Raw genomic sequence first — 21629 nt, 5'->3', positions numbered from 1 at the left:
CCACCAAGGGAGATCTGACTGGGCAGGCATCCTTCAGCCCACCAGCCCCTGCACTTGTTTGCTCCCGCTCTCCTGCAGAGGAGGCAAACCCGTCACCTTTGGGTGCACGCGTTATTGATGGTGGTTTTAGAATTCCAGGGCAAGCGTCTCTTTTCCCCTTCCCTTCCAGGTGCCATTTCCTGGCATTTTAGGCCAGTAGGTTTGGCTTTGCGGTGCGTTTAACACATAACAAGAGTATAACTCTGCCATCGTGCTTTGCTTGCAATCTGCAACCACCGGGCATTGATATGTGCTTTTGGGTAGCTGCAGTAGAAAACGTGTCTTGTTCGTACGGAACAACGTGCCACACCAACTCAAAATTCATCAGCACGGCTGGGGGCATTTTCTGCCTGAGCATAAATGAAACCTTCCCCGCCCCTCATCCCGGCCCCAACCCCGGCCCCGGCCGCGGCCTGGCGGCGGCGGGTGGGGCCGGATTGAGCGGGGGAACGGAAAGCACCGGGCCGGGTTTCCCGCTGTCCCGGTGCCATCCGGGGGGAAGAGTTTAGGCGGCAGCAATCCCGGGAGAGATGAGGAAGGTGGAGGTGCGGTAGCTGCTTCTCCAGGTCGCTCCCTTCTTCGCCCCCGGTCGCTGCCCTTTCCCTGGGCCGAGTGCGGTCCCGCCGCGGCGCCGCCGAGCCCCGGGGCACCGCGGGGCCGGGCTGTGCCGGGGGGGCTCTGCTCGCGGGGGGAGGCGCGGCGGGGTCGGGCGGCCGCGGGCCCAGCAGGGACCCGCTGTGCGCCGAGACAGCCGGCCCGGGGGCGGTGGTGCTGCGTATATGTGTGCATATAGGTGTATGTATGTATGTATGTATGTATGTGTGCGTGTGCGCGGTCTGCTGTCCGTAAGGGCCGCCTCGGCACCTGCTCTTAGGTTTCTAACTGGATTTGCGTGTGTCCTCTTTGGGGGAGTGTTGGTGTCAGACCCAGGGGTCTCAGGCCCCTGAAGAAGAACGTATGTTTGTTCTTAAACCAGCCCTGCTTCACCATCATACATCTTTTACTTCGGTTGGCTTCAGGAAGTGTATCAGAAAGTTACAAGGAAAAGAGGAGAGAATGAAGGGTGTTAGCTTTGAGGAGCCGTAATGCCTGATGTTGATTTCTGTGTAACTGACGAGTGAAGGTTCCATTTCTGATGTTATTTGTTCTCCCAGTGTAGCAATCTAAACTTTTCTCTTGGGAGAGCTGGTGAGGAAATCCAGCGAGCAACGTGTTTGTTGTCTTGGTGCTCAGGTTCCTCTCTCTCTCTCTCTCTCTCTCTCTGGCATGCTATGTTTCATAAATCACCAGCTAGATTTTCACTTTTTTGTTGAGTCACTAGTGTTACTAGAGGCACCTTATGTTTCTTCACACATCTATAATAATTTATTTTCTTAAATAATTGTTTATAGGAGGTTATAAGCATTAGTGTGCCTCAAGGATTTGAAGATGTACTAATAATAATGCAGAAGAATCCTGCCTGGAAAATTTTGAAATATACTGAATTTTTAATTCCTAAATGTCTTGTTTTGAATTACAGTAACAAGTCACCAAAAAATAATGCAAGAATATATTCTCTTGTATAGGGTCAGCTGTGTGGTGTGGGAATTTGAGAAGTGTTTGTACAACCTGCTTTGGAGACCTCCGATGTAGGCAGAGCAATCTCCCCACATAACTTATTTGTATGCTCATTAAGAAACACTTTGCAGCTGTAAGGACAATAATATACTTGGAATTATTTCTACAGTAATTTGAAGCCATTTTCATTCACAGCAATAAATGGTTTGGGGAACAGCTTATTTCTGTTTTCCTTAAAAGTGATTCTTCTGCTTTGTCTTGCAGGGGGTGTGTGTGTTATTTTTTTAAATTGTGCCTCCTCTTTTTTTAGCCTAAATGTTCCCAGTTACTTTAATCTTTTCTTGTATATTTTACATTTAAGCTCAGATCATTCTTGATCCTCTTCTCTGAATTCATTCATTCTGATCAGTTCATATGTTTGACTCAATTCGAAGGGCAGTATTCAAAACTGGATAGACTACTCTAGCTGAATTCTAAACAGTAGTAAGTAAATAAGAAGGAAGATTTATGTCCTCTCAAAGCGTTACATCTGTTCACTCATCCTGGTATGGGTGGTAGCCTCTGGTATATTTACCTTCTGTTCCAACTTAGACTCTAGGTCTTTTCTGCACCAGGGGATTATTCTGTCCTAAATTGAAGATCTTGCTTTTCTTTTTATTTAAGTACCCTCTTCCTGGTTGGTTGTTTACTTTTTTTTTTTTGTTGGCGCTTTTTAAAAAAAAATAAAAACCAAAACACTACAATACAATTTTTCTGATTAGTAAAGACTAGATTAGAATGCAGAATTTTTTTCCATCATGTTTTTGTTTTGCTGCAGCTTGCTGCCATCTGTAATATTAAGGAAACAGTTAATCATTAAACAATACTGCTTAGGAGGGTCCTCTCTGAACTTTCAGTGGCCTGTGTAGTGCCTTGGTTCTATTTTTCTGCATGACCTTGCAGCCAAGATGAAAAGTAGAGACAGCGTAATATTAAATTGGACCTTTGCCATAAACTAAATCTTTATCACATAGTGAGGTATGTTTTCTAACTCTAATTAGGACAAGCCTGTGTACTTTCAAGGCTAGCAGGAAGCAATATTCCAAGCTTGACTTTTGCTCTGATCTTCAACAGCAGCATGTTTATTCCTTAGATGTCCAAGGCACAGAGGACCTTGAAATAGATGTGGAGATGCCTGTCCTTAGTAAATAGGATTTGAAAATATATTTGGGCCACACAGTAATGCTCTGTCTTGGCTCCTTTCTCCTTCCCTTGCATCCCCTTAGTTTAGCTTATCTGGGCCTTCAGTCTTTCACAGGGCAAGAAGATCACAGCAAGAAGCTCTACTCTGCTTTTGACACCTTGTACTACAGAGCATTTTCCTCATTCACCAGAGAGAATCTTAAAAAATTTATAAGCTAAATACAAAATCCCTTGTGTAATATGCCACAGCTGTCTCTTACTTTGGACTTCTTTTCTTTGCATGTCACTGTAGTGTTTGAGCATTTTCCTGATGTGTAAATTAGATCTGTGTGACAGTATGTTAACTGAAATTCATCACTCTTTACAGTTCTTCCTCAGGAGGTTTTATTTCCCTGCTAATGGAGGCTGCCTTGAGCTGCACAGAAACTCAGCATAGCAGACAATCTTTTCTCCTTTTCTCAGCCTGCCTGTCTTTAGCTTCATGGTAGCACCAACTAGAAAGCATTTGGTGTCACACACTTACTCTCTCTAAACTCCCAGCTTCCACATGATGTGACAACTGGGAGGCAAAGGAGGTCCAAAAGTGTTGTGTTTTCTTGCATCTTCAAAAGGAGACTGAAACTGAGTAGCTGTTAAAAATCTACAGGAAAAGAGAATTGGAAGAGTTGACTTTCTCAAACTGTACTGTTTCAGTGAGATTAAGAAATTCCTCAATGTAGTGACAATCACATCTTTGGCAAACATCCAAATGTTCCTTATTAAGGCCCACAGTTACATAGGAACATACCTGTTAGGGATGGAACAATTCTACCTCATTACCAGGTTTTCTTTCCATTAAGCTGAAGAAAAACCTTGATTCACCAGGTGTTTTCAGTCTTAGTGCATGTTTCTGGAATCTCTAAATGCAGTAGGCTTTTATTCTTTGAATAGATATTTTGGATATTTATGATTTTTTAAAAAACAAGGACATTATCTCTTTGTGAAGTGACAGGGGTTTTGGAGACACTGAAGAAACTAATTTTTTATTCTGCTGGTATGTTGAATGAATATTCAACTTGTAATAACTTTGAGATACGTTTCTACTAACTATAATTTGTGGTAGTTTGATATTACAACTCAAGTGCTAACTGTTATGCTCAGGCTTTAAAGTTTTCTCCCTTCATCCCTTTTCTTTGATATTGGTAATATCATAGAGGATTTTTTATTCTGTTGTTTGTACTATGCTTGTGGACTGGAATACTTGAATACTTAATCTTCCTTAGATGCTGCAATTTAGGAATGAACTGACCAACTGAAATTGGTCCAGAGATTATTAAAAACACTTTTTTTTTTTTTTTGGGTGAACCTAAAAGCAATACTTAGAAACTCCCAGAATTTTCCTAGTTTTAAAACAAAAGAGTAGAAAGCACACTTTGAAGCACTCTGTCACAGTTGTGACAGAGAATGCCAACAATAACTTTGTAGTAGAGAAAGGCTCAGCTGGGTGCAAGGAAAAGCTTCATGGGAAGGTGAAACTTTGAAGCAGGAGCCCTGCTGAGGTTAAGGAACCTCCCTCACTGGAAGGTTTTAAGACCACTTTGGAGGCTGTCAAGACATGGGTTGGCCTCACAGTGGAAGGCTTGGGCTAAATGTTTGGTTAAGTTACTTTCTAGCTATTCCTATGAATGTTTTAGTAACTTTTCATGCACTCAGGAGCTTGCAAATTATTTTTTCTTGTAAGTCATTGAGCTGAGACACAGTAGCTTGCCCAACTGTGTTCCATGTTGAAAATTTAAAGAAAATAAGAATTATTTCACTATTTTGGTTTAGACTAAAACAATAATTATGATGAATTATGATAACTACCTTGGTATTCATGATGACTGCACAGTATATGCATGGTTAGGTATCACAACCCTGATATTCTAGCTTTATTGTGATACAGCAAACATAGCCTGTCTTTTTTCTATGTTCTGGGAGTTGTCTTTGTTATGGTTATAATTTATGGCTAGTGTCTTGCTCTTGCTGGCTGGCTCCAGCATTTGCCATGGTGAGAGAAATCAAAATTGATTATACTGCAGGACACAGTTGATGAGATACAGAAACATGAATAATAAATTTACCAATATATTGAAGCTAAGTGTTTTTCTTTTCACTAACACTGCATTCATTTAATGTATTTCTGAAGTGCAAGAAATCTTAGTTCTTTTTTTCTCTCATCTTCATAAATAATATACTTGGGAGTTAGAATTACTGCTGTAGAGAAGACATTTATTACAATAAGTTCTTGTTTTTTTAAAATGAATATGATGTAGTTGATCTGTATTATTTGGAAGAACAGATGCATTTATAGCACAGATGACTTAAACTTACTTTTCTTCTGAAAAGTAATCTAGTTTTTCTGCATCATGAAAGAACTAGTAATTACTCTGTTACAAGGAAAGTATTTTAAGCCAAATTAAATCAAGAGTGTGTTAATCTAGATACTTTTGGTATCTTATGCAGAAAACAAGAGACAAACTTAGGCAATTATGTATTAATATAGGATAAATAATACTCTTTTTCTTATTTTAGGGACCAGTGGGATTTAAGAACCTCTCTTCTAAGAAAATTTGCTGCTTCTACAGCCTTCCATCTTAGTGTGCACTTGATGATTTCACTTGAAATACCTATCTGAAGAAATTAAGAGTAGGCGAGGTGTAATTACCTTTTAAAAATGTTAAAAACTCAGCATTGTGTAACAGCTGTCAAGATACCCAAGAAAAAGCCATATATTTGTGACATGTGTTATAAACAGTTTGAAACCCCATCAAAATTAGCTAGGCATTATCTCATACATACTGGTCAAAAGCCATTTGAATGTCATGTATGCAATAAAACATTCAGGCAGCTAGTCCACCTGGAGAGGCATCAGTTAACCCATAATCTGCCTTTTAAGTGTATTGTTTGTTTTAGAAATTTCAAAAATGTAATCACTTTCTTAAAGCATCAGCAGCTTCATAATGAAAATGATGAGAATGATACAAAGCAAGCAGAAAACTATGTGAATTCTGAGCAAGACAGGGTCACTTGTGGCATATTTCATTGTTCTGTGTGCTGGAAACCCTTTACAACTGAAGAGAGGTGGATGCTGCATCGGTGTCTCAAGTCAGATCATCTACATGGTGCCAGAAGAAGAAAGAAGAAAGCTCACATTTGTGAAACATGTAACAAGATGTTTCCATCAAGATCCAAGCTAGAAAGACACTTCCTTATTCACACTGGCCAGAAACCTTTTAAGTGTTCTTCATGTGGCAAATCTTTCAGACAGTCAACACACTTGAAAATTCATCAGCTCACACACACAGAAGAAAGGCCTTTTCAGTGCTGTTTTTGTCAGAAGGGATTTAAAATACAGAGCAAACTCATGAAGCATAAACAGCTCCATGCCAGAAATAAGAATTTCCCCAATATTGTATGCAAAACAAAGACTCTTAAATATTCCAGACCACACAACGTGTTGGAAGGAAAATGGGATAGTTTTGAGAATGCTGATACACACAAGTCACAGGAGAATGACCCACATGATGTGCACTCAATTTATATTGTACCCTTTCAGTGCCCAGCATGTGAGCAGTGTTTTGAAACAGAGCATGTTCTAAAGTTGCACAAATGTTGTTATTCAAAAGACAGCAGAAGTTCAAATAATGGTACAACATCACGCAGACACGCAGTCAACAGGAAGAATAAGACCCTGATGAAACTGAAGCATACTGGAGGAAAGGCAAAAGATTTTTCTCTGACTGACAGAAAAAAAATTAAATCAGGTCACATTGGAAGTCCTGACCTGGTTGCAGCTAGAGATCAGCATTGTGACCAGCATGTGTCCACTAAACCTTCCAAGGACCACCGGAGCAGGCGTGACGTGCACAAGTCAGTTTGTAATCGGATAAAAAGAACATTTCCTGTGCCGTTACCTTGGCAAGAGTACCCACAACCTCCTGACTTGGACAGTAATTTAAAAGGTGTGCTTCCTGGTGAAAGCATGTTAAATGTTGGTGATTCACTGGATAATAAAGATGATGCTTTTTATGGTTCATCAAATGATAGTTTTTTTGATAATCCAGAAGTACTTCACTGTGCTTTTTCATCTTCTGCTAAAAATACACATAACAGACACAAAGTGTGTAAATGTGACAGATGTGAAAAAATTTTTCCATCTTCATCCAAACTTCAAAGACATTATCTTATACACACGGGACAAAAGCCCTTTGGCTGTAATGTTTGTGGGAAGGCATTTAGACAGTCAGCTCATTTAAAAAGACATCAGCTCACCCATACTGAAAAGAGAGCCTGTAAAAGCCCTGTTTGCCATGTAGAATTTGTAAACCTGAACAAACTTTTCAATCACCAGGGAGATCATACTGAATTTATGTCATCTCAGCCTGTGGGTTATTCAGGTTATTCTCAAACACCTTCACAGCCGTGTGGCTTTCAAGAATTTGAGCTGATTCAGTCAAACCAAGCAGCTGAAATCAAAGTTGAAATTGAGTCAGGGGATTTTGTTCTTGACACCAGCAGTAGAAACCCAGAGCCATATTTGTGCAGTAAATTGTCAGAAACAGAGCAAAGCTGTTATGGCTATTGGCATGATTTTTCTGAAGGTAGTGAAAAAAGTGAAGCTGTTAACAAATTGTATCAATGCAGTATCTGCTTTAAAACTTTTAAATCTCCTTCTAAGCTTGAAAGGCATCACCTAATGCATGCTGGACAGAAGCCATTTGAATGTTTAGTTTGTGGAAAAAAATTCAGACAGGCCCCACATTTGAAAAGACACCACCTTACTCACTTTAAAGAGAGCTTAAAGCTTAGTTCCACTGAGGAACAAGCAGAGACTGTATGAGTTTTATCAAAACAGGATAATGTCCTATGAAACAGTTTTTAATGTTTTTGGTTGCCAAACACTTAACTGAAGGGGATTATATTTTCTATTACAGAGATCACCTGGTGAAGTTAATTTACTGTCTTCAGAACTGTCTACTTAATATAATTTGTGAGATATTCATGTTGAGATGTTTTTTTAAAAATGCAACAAACCCACACATTCTTTGCATTCCCTTTGGCTAGATTAATTTTATAAATACACATTGATGTTGTATCAATAGTGTTGCAATAATCTGCAATGTTCCATGAATAAGATAATTATCACTGAACATAAAATACTATGTGGTAAAACATAACACTTTCAAACTATCAGAAAAGTAAAGACAAAAAGGTAATTTTGAGAATATGAAAAAAAGGTCTTTTTACTTTCTTCTGGCTCCCCATATGTTCCAAGCAAAGGATTCCTGCTGTATCTATCCCATACTTTAAAAAAAAGAGGTTATTTTTAGATAGAAGAGAGTAGAAAAAGGGGAGAAAGTTCAATGAGAAGATGTTGATGTGGGGTTACAGAAGATTCTATTTCCTATAGGATAGAAAAAAAAGAGAACTGCTTTGTTATTTACACTTAATGTGCTTGGAGAGATATACATGAGGAATTCGATAATTTCCCTTTTTATATAAAATACAAGGAGACTGCTATAACATTAGAATTTATAATCAATTTATCCATTTCACCACTTCATTAACTCTACTTCCTTGTAAATCTCTTGCCTTCTCTAGCTTTTTTTGCCAATTTATACTTTACTGAACTATTTTTCTGTAAGGAGAAAAGACAAGAAATTATCATTAAGGTTAAAAATGGGCTTACTATCTGTTCAGTCTCCTTCTAGCATACATAGTGAACCAGTAAAAGGAATGTTCTCTAAGATGTGATAATAACTCAGATGAGCAGTTTTGTCAGGAAGTCATGTTCTCATTACGTTAAATATAAGAGACCGAAAATTACTTTTAGCTGAAATTAAGTAATTCTGATTTTGTATTAATAGAATCTCTAGTTATACTTTCTGGTAAGTACATGGTTTTGTCCATTGTGCCAATGGAGCTGGCAAGAAGTGCAAGTGCAGTGAAGCTTCATACATCATGAACAAGAATGAAGTTTGTTTCTTCTTCTTTGTCCTCTGAAAAACTACCTTTTAGGATGCTTTCTTTGTTATGCAACTTTTGAATAGCTGAATGCTGAAGTTCTTATTCCTCTTTCTAAATTAACATATCTGTAAGATACATGACATTGGTTTTAGTATTTAAAAAGAACCATATCTATTTAAGTAAAGTGGGTTTGATTTTTTTTTTTTTTGAAATGTCATGGATTTTGTGGTACTTGGTCAATATGAAGGGTAAAAGAAGTTTTATTTTCATAGATGTTATTCTTTTCCATTTTCATCAAGAATAAAACAGGAAAAACATTTGGAAACAGGCTGTAGTTATTCTGCTTTTTGTATGACAGACAAATTCAGTATATTAATGACAATTATAGTTCTATATTGAGATTTTTTTCTCCTTGTGTGAATTGTTTCATATTGAAAGACAAAATGCTGTATAAAATGTTTTGAAGGCATACTGTAGAGCTCTTTTAAAATACTTGTAATAAACTATTTTATTTATATTATACTTTCAGAGTGTGCTTTATTTGCAAACCAGAGTTTTGAAACTACCTAACATTCATTATACAGAAAAGACTGCATATCAAAATTACTTTGTGTGTTAGAACAATAGGTGTGTGTTGTGGTTTCAGATACTTTTGTTATAAAATATACATATGTTTAAAGACAATAACATCTTTCTTAAGGAGTTACAGTCATTTAAAAATGCTATGAGAGTAATGTTTAGAGAAAACTAAACTTTCATGTTTTGAAAACGCCAATTTAATTAAAATACAGGGAAAGTAATACAAAAAGATATTTTGAGGGATGAACAGACATTTGCAGGAAGTGTTACTGTGGGTCCTCCTGTGTTGACAATGAGCTCCTGCTGAGGAGAACTTCTTCAACAGCATGGGTTTAGCACTGAGGTTGTTCTGTGTGGAATAGAAGAAGGGTCACATATTTTAAAACAAGCAGAAAAAAAAGGTAAAAGGGATTGTTTTAAGACAAATTATGCAACTGCAGTACTAACTGATCACACCATCCATTTGCTGTCTAGATGTGGCTATGTATACCTTTAAAATGTTCATGCTGCACTATCACTGCAATGTATCACAAATTACTGTTTTAGGTAGCTCAAGGAATCACTGGCAAAGGTATCATCAAAAGCAGGTTTGATGTAAAAGTGAAAGCACAACAAAGTGTTGGCAACGTTCTGTCTACTAATTAGATGGTTAAAGCACACAGACAAAAATTGTCGTAGTTGAGATGGAGACAATACAAAGCAACACACTCCATTTTGAGAAGGCTTCAAACCATTTTTATTATAGCATGCATGCTTGTTATACATTCTTACAAAACTCATACGTTTATACTTTACTCATTGGTCATGAGAGACAAACAAAGTGCTTACTGGAATAGGCAGTTGCAGGTTTCTCTTATTTATCCTTCTTTGTTTCTTGGTTTCTATGTGAATGACCTTGGTAGAAAATTCTTTCAGGGGTAAACATGGATCCTCTTCTCTCTGGCTCACAGAAGTTGCTGTAAAACCTGTTCCACAAAAAATCAGGCTAAAATCTAAAATAAATCATCTATGACTAAAATCAACCTAAAATAATCTGTGTGGAGGCTCTTGATGGAAAAAGGCTAAGGGGAAGGATAAAAGAAATAAGGGGGACCCTCCAATTGAGTCACAAGGTTCAGAGAGGAGCGCCTTCCCAAACTTAGCCTTAGATTTGACTAACAGTTTAGGCCTAAAGTAACAGCACTTAAAAGCACTTAATTTAAACCATTTCCCAAAGATTCTGTAGAACTTATATAGCACTACAGTAACTCACAGGCCTAACTTACAAATATAACATACTTCAGAATCCAAGAGAGCAACATTCATGGTATGTTTGCTTCAGCATATTCACACTCACAAACACAGAGAACTAAAGGAGTACATCCAGGGTATATACCCATGAAAAACTCCCCTCAAGTTCAGTGAAGTTCTCACATCAGATGCCATTGCATCTTCTCAATGGGCAAAGGGCTACCTGGGGGGGTATCAGCCGAGCAGTGCTCAGGGCAGTCCTCAGAGTATAGCAAGCTTGAGAGTTCACCAGCTGAGAGCCATCCACTCACAGGGCAAGTGCTGGTTGAGGCCCACTGTGGTTCAGGAGAGCTCCAAGGCTCTCACTTAGGATTGCTGTTTATAGGGCTGCTAGAGAGTTGTCTTTAGTCACAGTAACTTTCCATCCTGGATGAAATTCAGCTCAGTAACTTTCTTTGAAAGTTTGGTAAAAAAAAAACCATTGTTCCACTTGTGTTGTTATGCAGGCAAAAAAAAAAAAAAAAAAGTTTCCAAGGCTGTTTGTTAAAAACCAGGAGCTTGTTAGATAACAAAAGTTCCCAGGAAGAGAGGAAGAGACAGTGTTTCTGATAAGCTCAAGAGTAGCTCAGCCCCACTGCTGTTTGTCAAGGCTGAGGCCCAAGGAGCAGTTCTGAGATCATAGTGGGGCCCGAGGTATGTGTGTGGGTGGCAGCTGTACCCCCACACAAGGTTTGCAGAAAGTCAAAACAAACATATATAAGTATTCCTATATATGTCTATAGAAAAATTCAAAAGAGGACAAAAGCAATAATAAACCACAGAAAAACTGTTTCATCACTGAAACTGCTTTTCACTGTGTGCTGGGTTTTTCACGTGGCCGTGGTCTGCTCTCACACACCCAGAGCCAACAAGAAAATTAGTGATGCAAATGGGAGATAGACACAAAAGAAACTTAATTGAAGTTACTGACACCTTAGGCGTCAAATCAAGATGCTAGATCTAATATTTAGTTTTCCTGACTGCTTCCTAGTATAAATGTAAAACTATAAAAGTCATAATCTCTCAATAGTAGCTCATTTGAGTAACACCTAAGTACAATTGGATGACTCTTAAATCAATAAAGACTATGGATTCAGTCCATCTAATGGCGTCTTGTAATGACGTTGAAAATGCCCAGACCTCCTAAATAACTGAAGTGGTAATGGTTCATATTCCTAGCACAAGGTTTTGTGGATTTTTAAAGTGTAAGTTTTAACTTAATAGCCTGGTTTTACGGTCTGATGGCTGTGGATGAGATGTGTCTGAGAGGCAGTTATCATAAGGAAAATTGAAATTACAGAAGTGACTTTTCTATGCTCTCCTATAATGTTCTTTCTCCAGGTTAAGCAAATAAGTTGTATTTCGTCATATAATGACTAGTTCTGTCAAGCAGCTTTTAAACAGCTTTTTTTTAGCATCTGTTAAAAATGTGAATCTTCAAAGTCCATGCAAGTGAAGGAGAAATCAGTCCTATGACGACAAAATCACTCACAAGAGAACTGATATCTCCTTGTTAAGAAACTATTGTTCTAACATTGAAGTGTCATTATGCTGAGTTATCATGGGTCTCTGAGTGCTGTTTTACTTCTGCTCTCTGCCATTCTAGTTCCTGACTGCTCCCAGGATATCCTTATGTGTGGCTTGACTCTTACACACTTGACATGATTTGGATACGTGGGTGACATTTTTCCTCTCTTGTGGAATCCTTCCAGTGTCCCTGGTGCCAGTCTGTATGGCTCTGTTAAACCCCACCTGTGAGTTCTAGTCCAAGAGTCACAGAGCTGGCTGTTGTGCTGCCATGGCGTGTAAAATAGTGCCTGAGGACGTGAGTGCAGGAAGATGTGAGAAGCTGACTGGTGATGATGCAGGCCATGGCCTGTCATTCTCCACTCGAAGTCATCTGGATGTGTAAGGTAGTAGGAGCACATGGATATGGTCACTGTCCAGCTTTGCCTGTGGCACTGGAACATGCCTTGCTGACACGGTGAAGGAGGAGAAGCAGAATTCAGTGATCACTGCTATTTCAAAAAGTAAAAGACTGTTCCTAAACTAAAGAAGCCAGCTATGCATGGTGTCTCCCCTTTGTACTCCTAATGCACTGCATTCAAATCCTATTGACATAAAGGAAAACACTCTCTGGGTGCTGTGGCATTATTTTATCTGTGCATTTTTTGAGTGTTAATTTTAATCCCTACTATGTGTTTGCAAAAGCAGCTTGCTGGGCCACAGAAAATCAGATGCTTTCCTCAATTTTTAGTTTATTTTGTTTCTAAGATGATCCTGAAAACACAGTAGAGCAGAGAGATTCCTGTTACTGACAATACAGTTCTACTAAAGGAAGTAGAAATCTGCTAAGCTGTCTAGACACCCCAAGTGTAGCAGCTGAGGGTAACTTTTATGATCAAAACTGGTTAGGGTTTTTTCATGACAGTGAGAGCAACCTTGGACCAGTATCTTGGCAACCTTGTTTGCTGTAGTGTACTATATCTTATATTTTATACTCTGGTTCTTAAAAGCAGCAGGTACTTGGGTGGTGAGAATAGCTCTGGAGGAATCCCCTCAGATGTTGAATAATGTGTCTGATGCTAATGCAATTAGTAGAGGAAAAATGTGTGTTTGTTAATAAGCTGAAATGATTTGTTGAGTAATACTGTCATTTATATTACAGTAGAAATGTTTTTTTCAATAAAAAGAATTAGTAAAAGTCAAAACTTTTTTTTTTGTATTACACAGGTGTGAATTTGCTGTTTTCATTAGGTATTCTGTTTCATTGCCATTTTATACTCCTTTAAAATCCTGAAATGCTAATGGAAATGTCAACCAAAAACCTAGAAAATACAGAGAAAAGCAAGGATGAAAGCTTTAGGAAACTGGACCTAGCTCTCAGCATCTTAGAATTGCTGTCTTGATTGAGTTTTATGTTGCATATTAGACATGTTACAGTTTTGTCTGCAATGAATATTTTTTTTCCTTTATTGTGAGAAAAGAGATGTGATCAAGAATGTACTTTTACAATGATGCTACAAATAGACCCAAATTACTATAGCACTTCTCATGCCAGCACTAGCAGAAAGGAAATTATTCACCTTAAAATCTCATTTCAGTGATGAAATTTCTCCATCGAACAGATTTATTTCATATTAACTTTTTCCACAAAGAAATGTCATCACATAAAATCCACTCACAGGATTTTTCACAAATATTGCTAGAGCTTTTCTGACCATTGATCTCAGCTTCTTACCACTGTTCTCCCTCGGTTGGCAGGAACCTAGCTAGAAGTCTCTGAAGGGAATTAGAATAGTCCTGAGTCTGCTCTAACTTGAGCTGTTATCCAAATGTGAGCCCAGCAACAGAAAGCTAAGAATGACACAAAGTCTCCTCTTTCACCATCTCCTTCACTAGAGGCACTGCTTGCTATTCTGGGATATAAAAGCAGCTGGGTTGCTGAATTAACCATATTTTCCTCTAGTCATGAGCTCAGAATATCCATTGAAGTTACTGTAAGTTTTGCACAAAAATCAAGGGCAGTACATTGGCCAGAATGTGTGCTAAATAAATATTTATACACAAATCAGAATGCTACTGATGGCTTCTTTACACTTTAAAATTCTAAATATTTTAAGAAGCATCTGTTACTAAACTGAGGCATCATTTTTGAAAGTACCCATATTTACTGAGTGGAAGTACACATATTTAATGAGATGAACACAGTGACAAAAGTCTTGGACTAGAAGAATGCACATTAAAAAAACCAGTAAAACCAACGTGACATGATTGAATTAAAGCTGTAATGAACAGACTGAACATTTAGTTTATATAAATATTAACTGCTATGAAGGATGAGCCATAACCAAAGCAATAACCCCCTGTCATTGTATCTAAGCTTTTTACGTGTTAAAGGATTCCTCTAATCTTTTTTGAGAAGATTTTCCAAATTTTATTTACCTGAAAGGAAGTTTAAATCAATATATTTCTTCTATAAGTTCAACAGGTAAGAAACACAGAGATTTCAGCTCTTCTTTTCTTAATGTACATATTATTCTATTTATATGCTGTGCATCCCCTCATCTTTTCAAAAAACTTATTTCATATAACTTAGCAATAAATATTTCAAAATATTGCATATTCATAGTCACTTTTGTCCTTTGGTTAGAAGAAAAGTTGTACATTCAAGTTGGTGTATTTATGTGATGCATGATGACACTTGAAATTCTCATATGTGGAGATTTCGGTTTCAGAGCTTTTCAGAGGGATACCTCTTGAAAAAATCTCATGTGTATGTGCAAAAGTCAATAAATGAAGATGAAAGCTAATTTTAAAGTGATGCGTTCCCCTAAGCTTTACAGACTCGATTCACAGAAAGCCTGCCCAACATATGGCTTAGTGCCACTCAGGCTGAAATTCATCTGCTTTGAATTAAGGTGTGCAGCGTGCAGTTAGGTACCTCCCCAAAGCTAAATGTACACATGCAGTATGCTGCAATGATAACACATTCCCATACAGCAGTGAGATGCATCCCAGATATTTTGACCCCCATCCTGAGAAGCATAGTTCTATTAAAAAACACCTCAATATTTGTAAGTTGTGCAAGCACAATTCAGCCATCAAAACTTAGCTGGTTTTGACATTCTGCACACAGAACATGGTTGTCAGAACACTCAGGGCTCACTTTCAAAAATGGCACGTAAAATTCCCTTGGCCTCTGAGTTAGGGAACACATGGGCCAAGGAACACTAAGGGTATTCAGCATATGCAGAAAGGAGAAAAAACTGCTGTTGAAAAGGGAAGTACAGCCACATTCAATGATTTGGGAAGGAAGAAGAGTCCATCTATCAGGCCCCAGTGTCTCTATCAAGAAGCAGTTGACGCCAAAGGCTCAACAGTCTTGGTCATGTACTGGAACTTTATCCCTAGTTTGAAACTGTACAGGTGGACCAGCAGCAAAACAACTCCTGGATAGGAGAGCACAGGGCAGTACAACAATGCTGCTGTCAGTGAGCTGCTTCTCTCTTTTATGAGAGCAATGTTAGCATGCCCTCAGCTATGAGGGAACAGAGTCTTCACCCTGGAAAGAAGGTTTTGATATCTTGAATACTATCTTATGTCAGGGGAACGTTTGTTCTGCTCTTCTGGCCACCTGGGCAGGTGACAGTAGAGTTGTGATAGTAACCACCCCATCATTCCAGATCAAAGAGCCAGGAATAGTCACTGCTGCTGTGCTGCAGTGACCAGGCTGAGGCACATGGGGAATCGTCATCTCTCACAGCAGGATGCTTCCTTGGAGGAGAACAAGTCAGTGTCCACCAGACAAGTTGCCTGTTCATAATTTTGAAAAAATTGCTGACTTGAATGGGTAAGATAATGCCATTTTGCATGCTGAATACAGTGCTGGTATTTTTTACATGCTTTGGAACAAAACTTTCCCACCAGAGTATACAAAGTGCAAGATGGTATCCATACACAGAGTCTGCATCTTAGTGCAGAATTTATGTCTAAGAAGCTGAAGTCTAAATCTTTGTGCGACAAACAAACAGTCAAAGTGAGACAGTGTTTATATTAGAAATATGGCCCTGCTGAATCTATGGCATCTGCTGAATCTGCTGAATTCACTGGTCATGTCTCACTGATGACCCTATAACAGTAACAAACAAAATCAATTAATGTTTGAAATCTTTATCTATGAATTCTCCGGAGTTTTCATTGCTAGGAATTAATATTTTCTGTGACTTTAGAATCTAAAATAATCTACAAGGTAGAAAATACAGAACATACACCAACCCCTGCTGATTACCACTAGATAGTTCCTGTTCTGGTGGAACTGTGCTCAGGAGAGTATAACTGAAATAAAAGCAATGGCCAGCTTACTCATGACCTTGGCTTACATGGTTTACAAAGAAAAGGAGAAAAGCATATTTTTCCCAATTACAATAATATAGAAAGGGAAGCATCCAAAATAAGAGAAGCTAATTAAGCAAGAAAGCAGCATGGAATATAAATTGACCAGGACTGTATGCAGCCTAGAAATGAATAATAGTCTTGAAAACTGCATCTACTCAAATATGTGACTTTTAAATAATACATGTCTTCATTAATGAATTAACAGGTTTTTGAAAGGAATGTTTGATTTTCTTGACATGTTAAGCCAATGAGTATAGAAAGATGGAGAACTTCACAGAAGGCTGCTGGGAGGATGGGGTACAGGGTTTTATTTCTCCTCAGTTACAAAGGAGTTTGGAGTGAAAAGTGTCAGATGTGCCTCCACTCTGGGGGAAACTGAGCATAGGAATTCAAGAGACCAGTCTTATCAAACAGTTGTGAGCTGGGGTGAGATTTGCAGATGGGGACAAAGGTACAACACTGGGTGTCATTATGCTTGGTCTCACCACAATTCTTTAAAGGTTCCTCTGCTCTTGAGGATGAAATCAATGTATTTTTCCAAAGCACTAATTTATACTTTTGCTACTCGTTTGTAGTCCTACTGTCTCTGGCACTCTCTAAATAAACAATACACTCTATAGAGAAAAAATTAATATATTATTATAGGGAGGGGATCTTTGTCACTTTATTTGGCATTTTCACTGAGGCATCTAATATTAGTTTCTGATATCAGAAGCTCCTTCAGAGAATGAGAGCACTTAGATTAGCTCTAACTTGCCCTTTGGAAGGACCTCTGTGGCCACATTGACTGTAGTGAGATTGAAGACAACTGACCTCCTCACTGGGACACCCAAATGCCAAAAGTTAGCTAAATGTGGATTCCTCCTTGAGGTTTCATAGCTTTGATAACATATGGAAATTTGTGGGTTTTGACACAGGCCTGATGATCCATTATAACCAGAAGATTTAGGTTAGCCTTGCAAGGCTGTTCTAGAGAATTCACAATTTTTTTAACAAAATCTACAAAGTCCGAAATGCTTTTGCCTCTCCTAATTGTCTCGTCTTAACACCAATCAACTTTTGACTTCCATCTGAAAGCCAGTTCAGAAATTTTCCTATTTTCAGCCAATATTTATAGGTAATAAATTTACATTCCTTTGTCCTTTTTTATCACTGTTTTGTAACTTCAATTTCAATCCTTGTTATTTACAAAATTTATTACTGGTACTTTTGTAACTGTTAAATTTTACTAGTTTTCACCTTCCTGGATCTTCTAAAGTAAAGGCATTCAGCAGGCATATTTATTTGAATGCGACCATTGTCTGATCCTATTCAAGGTACTGTCATTGCTTTTCCCATTCCCATTGTACATTCTAATTCAACTTCAAAAAGAATATTTAGTTTAACCTCTGCTTGAAGAAATGAAATGGAGATCACCTTGATATGAAAACAAAGGAGGTCATATTCAAACAGACTTCAATGGGACCTGCCTGGAAGTTTAAAGTATTCAAGTGGCAGGTGATGGATAATGAGCCCAGAAACAAAGCACAGTAACTTCCCTGGGGAATCTGTTCATTTCCTCCTTAATTAGTTTACCAAATAGAATAAGTTAATTGCAAACCATTCTAAAGCATTACCAAACTGTTGACTTCCTTGAGCATGCAATTTCACCCTTGTACCTTTGCCTTTTCTGCACACTTTTGAAGAGATTCTACAGAGTATTCTGAGTTGGAAGGGACCCCATAAGGATCATCTTGTCCAACTCTTAAGTAAAAGACCTTAATTACGGGGCTGTGGACGACACAGAGCACTCACCCACGCTCAGGAGTCGGTGGCAACTGTTTGATATTAAAAATAGTGTGTTTTTTCCACGTTAGATGGACAGAAACCTGCACTCTAAGTGAAATATAAATAGGAGTCCCCCTAAGCGTTGGAAGGCCGAGTGTGGCAACAACTCTTGTGTGCTGACAGCCTCCTTCATCTTTTCCCACAGCCTTTCAACACCGACTCCTGAACTCCGGCTGGCGGCACGGAGGGAGCGGCGGGGCAGGGACGGAGGCAGCTGCAGCGCACGGAGGGAGCAGCAGATGGCGCGGCCGCCGCCCGCCTCCCCGCGGCCGCTCCAGCACTCCCGGCCCCGGAAGCGCTCCCGCCTCCGCTGCTCCCGGCCCGGAGATCCCTCCCTCGGCCTGGCCCGGGCTGGCAGCGCCGGGGGACCAAGGCCTGTGCCGGGCGGTGGTACCATGGCGGCGGCCGCGGCGACGGCGGCGTCCTCGGCCCCGCCGAAGAAGATCGTGGCGCCCACGGTGTCGCAGATCAACGCGGAGTACGTGACACAGGTAGGGCCGGCGGCGCCTCCGGGCTGCCTCTGCCGCGGCCCCTGCCGGGGCTCAAAGGGACATTCTGGCGGCGACGGCGTCTCGGTGTTTAAATAGCCTTTGTAGGCCGTGGGTGATGGGGAAAGGGTCTTGCTTTGTCGCAGTTGACGAGAGATGTACGCCTGTGTCATGTACGAGAGGGTATTTCCCCCCGCGCTTCCGGACCAGCGGGATTTACAAAGCAGCGCTACCAAACGCATCAGTGCGATACACTGTGCATCGCTGTGAGGCATGCTTTAACGTGTGAAAAGCTGCCGAGAGTTCCTTGTTGGTTAAAGTTCTAAATGATTTTTTATTTCTTCTTTTCGTTTTTACCTTTTTTTTTTTTTTTTTTTTTTCTTTTTTTTTTTTTTTTTTTTCCCTTGGAAATCTGGTTTCCTTTCTCTTCCAGAGCATAAAGAAGCTGGAATAAAGTTGCATAGGAAGCTCTTGTCATCATTGCTCAGGAGTATTGGTGGAGTGATGGCTGCAGCAAAGAGCCTTAAACTGCTAGGCCTTTAAATAGAGCTTCTAGTTACTTGTCAGATTCCTCAAGGAAGCGTAATCACTTGCCATTTGGGCTTTGCAGTTCCTGAAAGATCATGGTTTATTTTTTGATGGATTTGTTAGACGTAACTTAAGAATAGAAAATGTTCGTTAGATAGCAGTCTATGCACCTGAAATTTTCCCAAAGACTTGCACTTCTGTTGAAAGAGGTTTAGGCATAAAAGCTTTAAATATTTGAAAAGTATTGCTGTTTTGAAAAACATTATTTTGTTACTTGTAGTTAGCATAAGCTGAAATTAAGCAAGATACTAGTGAAATAAAGTTTGGGGATGGGATATGTTGTAGAGATGTTATATCACTGACATGAAAAATTATGTATTTAACAGTCCTTTTTTTTTTTTTTCCTTGTGCAGTTAGCAAATAAATACTGGGCTCCACATGTGAAGAAAACATTGTCTTTTGATGTAAAGGTAATTACTTCTACTGGAATTTTGTTGGGGGCTGTAAAAGAATGAGGATCAACCGTTCCGTGATGTGCCAATATTTAGTGTTGCTTATTTTATATGAGACTATAGGAGACTGCTTGGAAGGTCAGCTATTGCTTGAGACACTGTAGTTTGTTATGCATTTGTAGTTTATAAATGTAGGCATTGTTAGGAAGGTATGCTGTATCATGCAGTTATAGTATCCTATTCCTAATAAAATGTCATAATGCATTTTGAATTGTGTTCGTGGGTAAATCAAATTCTCTTAAAATATTTTTCCATAGGTCATTGAAGATGTATATACAAAAGAAATTGTCAGGTCAAAGTAAGTACACCAGTTGCTTTCTCTTATTTACCACCATTCCAACATCATCCATGTTGCTGGAGTTTCTAATGTTTGATAGAATACTTTCAAACTCACCTATATATTAAAAGCAGATGAAAATTACTCAAGTACATTTAAGTAATCATTATGGTATTTCAAAGTCTGAATGTAGTAACAAGAGAGTTCCTAAGCCCATAAACCTTAAACATGATGGTTTGAGTTAATATTTTTCAGACCCTTTTTCTGGTAGTCTGTTGTCTTTTATGTTGGTTTTGTTGTGGTGGTTGTAGAAGGCTGATCTCTTCTTTTGTCACTAAAGAGAAAAAACTGTTGTGGAGTGCACTGCCTCTAGCTTCCTCCTCTGTTCTGGCTGCTGTTACCAGATTCATGAAGGGAAAGTGGTTTCAATGAATTGTACTGTTAGATGGGGGAGACGAATCCAAGATACACTGCATTCTGCAGCTCTCTGTGCAGAAAAGAGGTGTAACTGTAGCTGGAGCTTTTTGGGGAAGATCGAGCTCTGCAGAGAATTCTCTGTATTATTCCTGTATGAAAGCAATCTAAGAATTTGTCATATGGAGTCAAAGCAAACTTCCATTGCCAGTCACTAAGAAAAAAAAACCATTATGAACAGATTAAATATGTAATTGTAGTTTTCCAGGAGACACTCTCAGCTGCTAGCATTGTGTATCATCAGGGCTATTGGAAGTGGTGTTTTCATATTTAAAAGACCTACATTAATTTCTTTAAAATGTCAATTTAATTGCTTAATGAATCTCTATGAACTTTAGCATCTCCAGTGTTACAGCAGTTGCTCCTGCATTCAAGTGGTTGCTATTGCATGGAAATGTCAGGACAGAAATAATTCCTGAGTGTTTCTACAAGTTTCCTTATATAATGAAATAAAGGAAAATATAGTCATTTTCCATGCAGCTGTGTATGGGAGGCTTTCTTTTCTATGTTAATTGATTAATTTTTCCTTTTTAGGTTTGCGATCAGAAAGATAATGCTTCTTGAATTCAGGTAAGCTAAGGGGAGGGAAATTTGGAGTTATATTTTCATAGGAACCTGTAAAGGTGAGAAGGAAAAGCAGGGCAGTAAGACAGTTTGAAGGTAGCGTATTTGTTCCTGCTTTGTAAGGCCTTGAATTGTGTACTGAGGAAAATTAAGTGAGGAGAGCTTAGTTTGAAGAGGAAGTAATTCCATAAATGTAAGTGATATCTCAGAGTGTCTTATGATTCTCAATGTCTAGTGTAAGTGGAGCACCGAGAAAGAGAGTGTGAATAAAATAAGTGAAAAACTTGGGACTGTAATTTGGAATGTATCATTAAGCTTTAAATCAGAACTCACTGAAATCAGAGAAGTTTTTGGATTATATCTCTTACTGTGAGGTTAAAAATGGATTGTGCTGCAGCAGCATCATTAACATTTTCTTCTCTTGAAAAAGAATGGAAGTCTATTTAA

General features: G+C 38.8%; 2 protein-coding genes across 3 annotated transcripts in view; both read left to right on the top strand.

Annotated features, from left to right (window-relative positions):
• Positions 1–542: 542 nt before the first annotated feature.
• Positions 543–9288, top strand: ZNF770 (zinc finger protein 770). 2 transcript variants are annotated; one of them, XM_053981496.1, is made up of 2 exons: positions 543–584; positions 5332–9288. In XM_053981496.1, exon 2 carries the CDS (start codon positions 5474–5476, stop codon positions 7637–7639), a length of 2166 nt encoding a protein of 721 aa, XP_053837471.1. In that variant the 5' UTR covers positions 543–584; positions 5332–5473; the 3' UTR covers positions 7640–9288. The 2 variants fall into 2 exon arrangements, with proteins under 2 accessions (XP_053837471.1, XP_053837470.1); XM_053981495.1 differs by having other exon boundaries at positions 566–605.
• Positions 9289–18714: 9426 nt separating this feature from the next.
• Positions 18715–21629, top strand: part of AQR (aquarius intron-binding spliceosomal factor) — a 48813-nt gene continuing 45898 nt past the window's right edge. The window contains exons 1-4 of the mRNA XM_053980035.1: positions 18715–18830; positions 19769–19825; positions 20125–20165; positions 21153–21188. Of these exons, the coding sequence (XP_053836010.1) occupies positions 18735–18830; positions 19769–19825; positions 20125–20165; positions 21153–21188 (230 nt within the window). The 5' untranslated portion in view covers positions 18715–18734. The remainder of the gene's footprint in view (positions 18831–19768; positions 19826–20124; positions 20166–21152; positions 21189–21629) is intronic.

This window comes from Vidua macroura, chromosome 6, assembly GCF_024509145.1.
Source record: "Vidua macroura isolate BioBank_ID:100142 chromosome 6, ASM2450914v1, whole genome shotgun sequence".
In the NCBI taxonomy this organism is placed as follows: domain Eukaryota; kingdom Metazoa; phylum Chordata; class Aves; order Passeriformes; family Viduidae; genus Vidua; species Vidua macroura.
The sequence above is the reverse complement of the archived record's forward strand: the minus strand, read 5'-3'. Positions and strand labels throughout refer to the sequence as shown.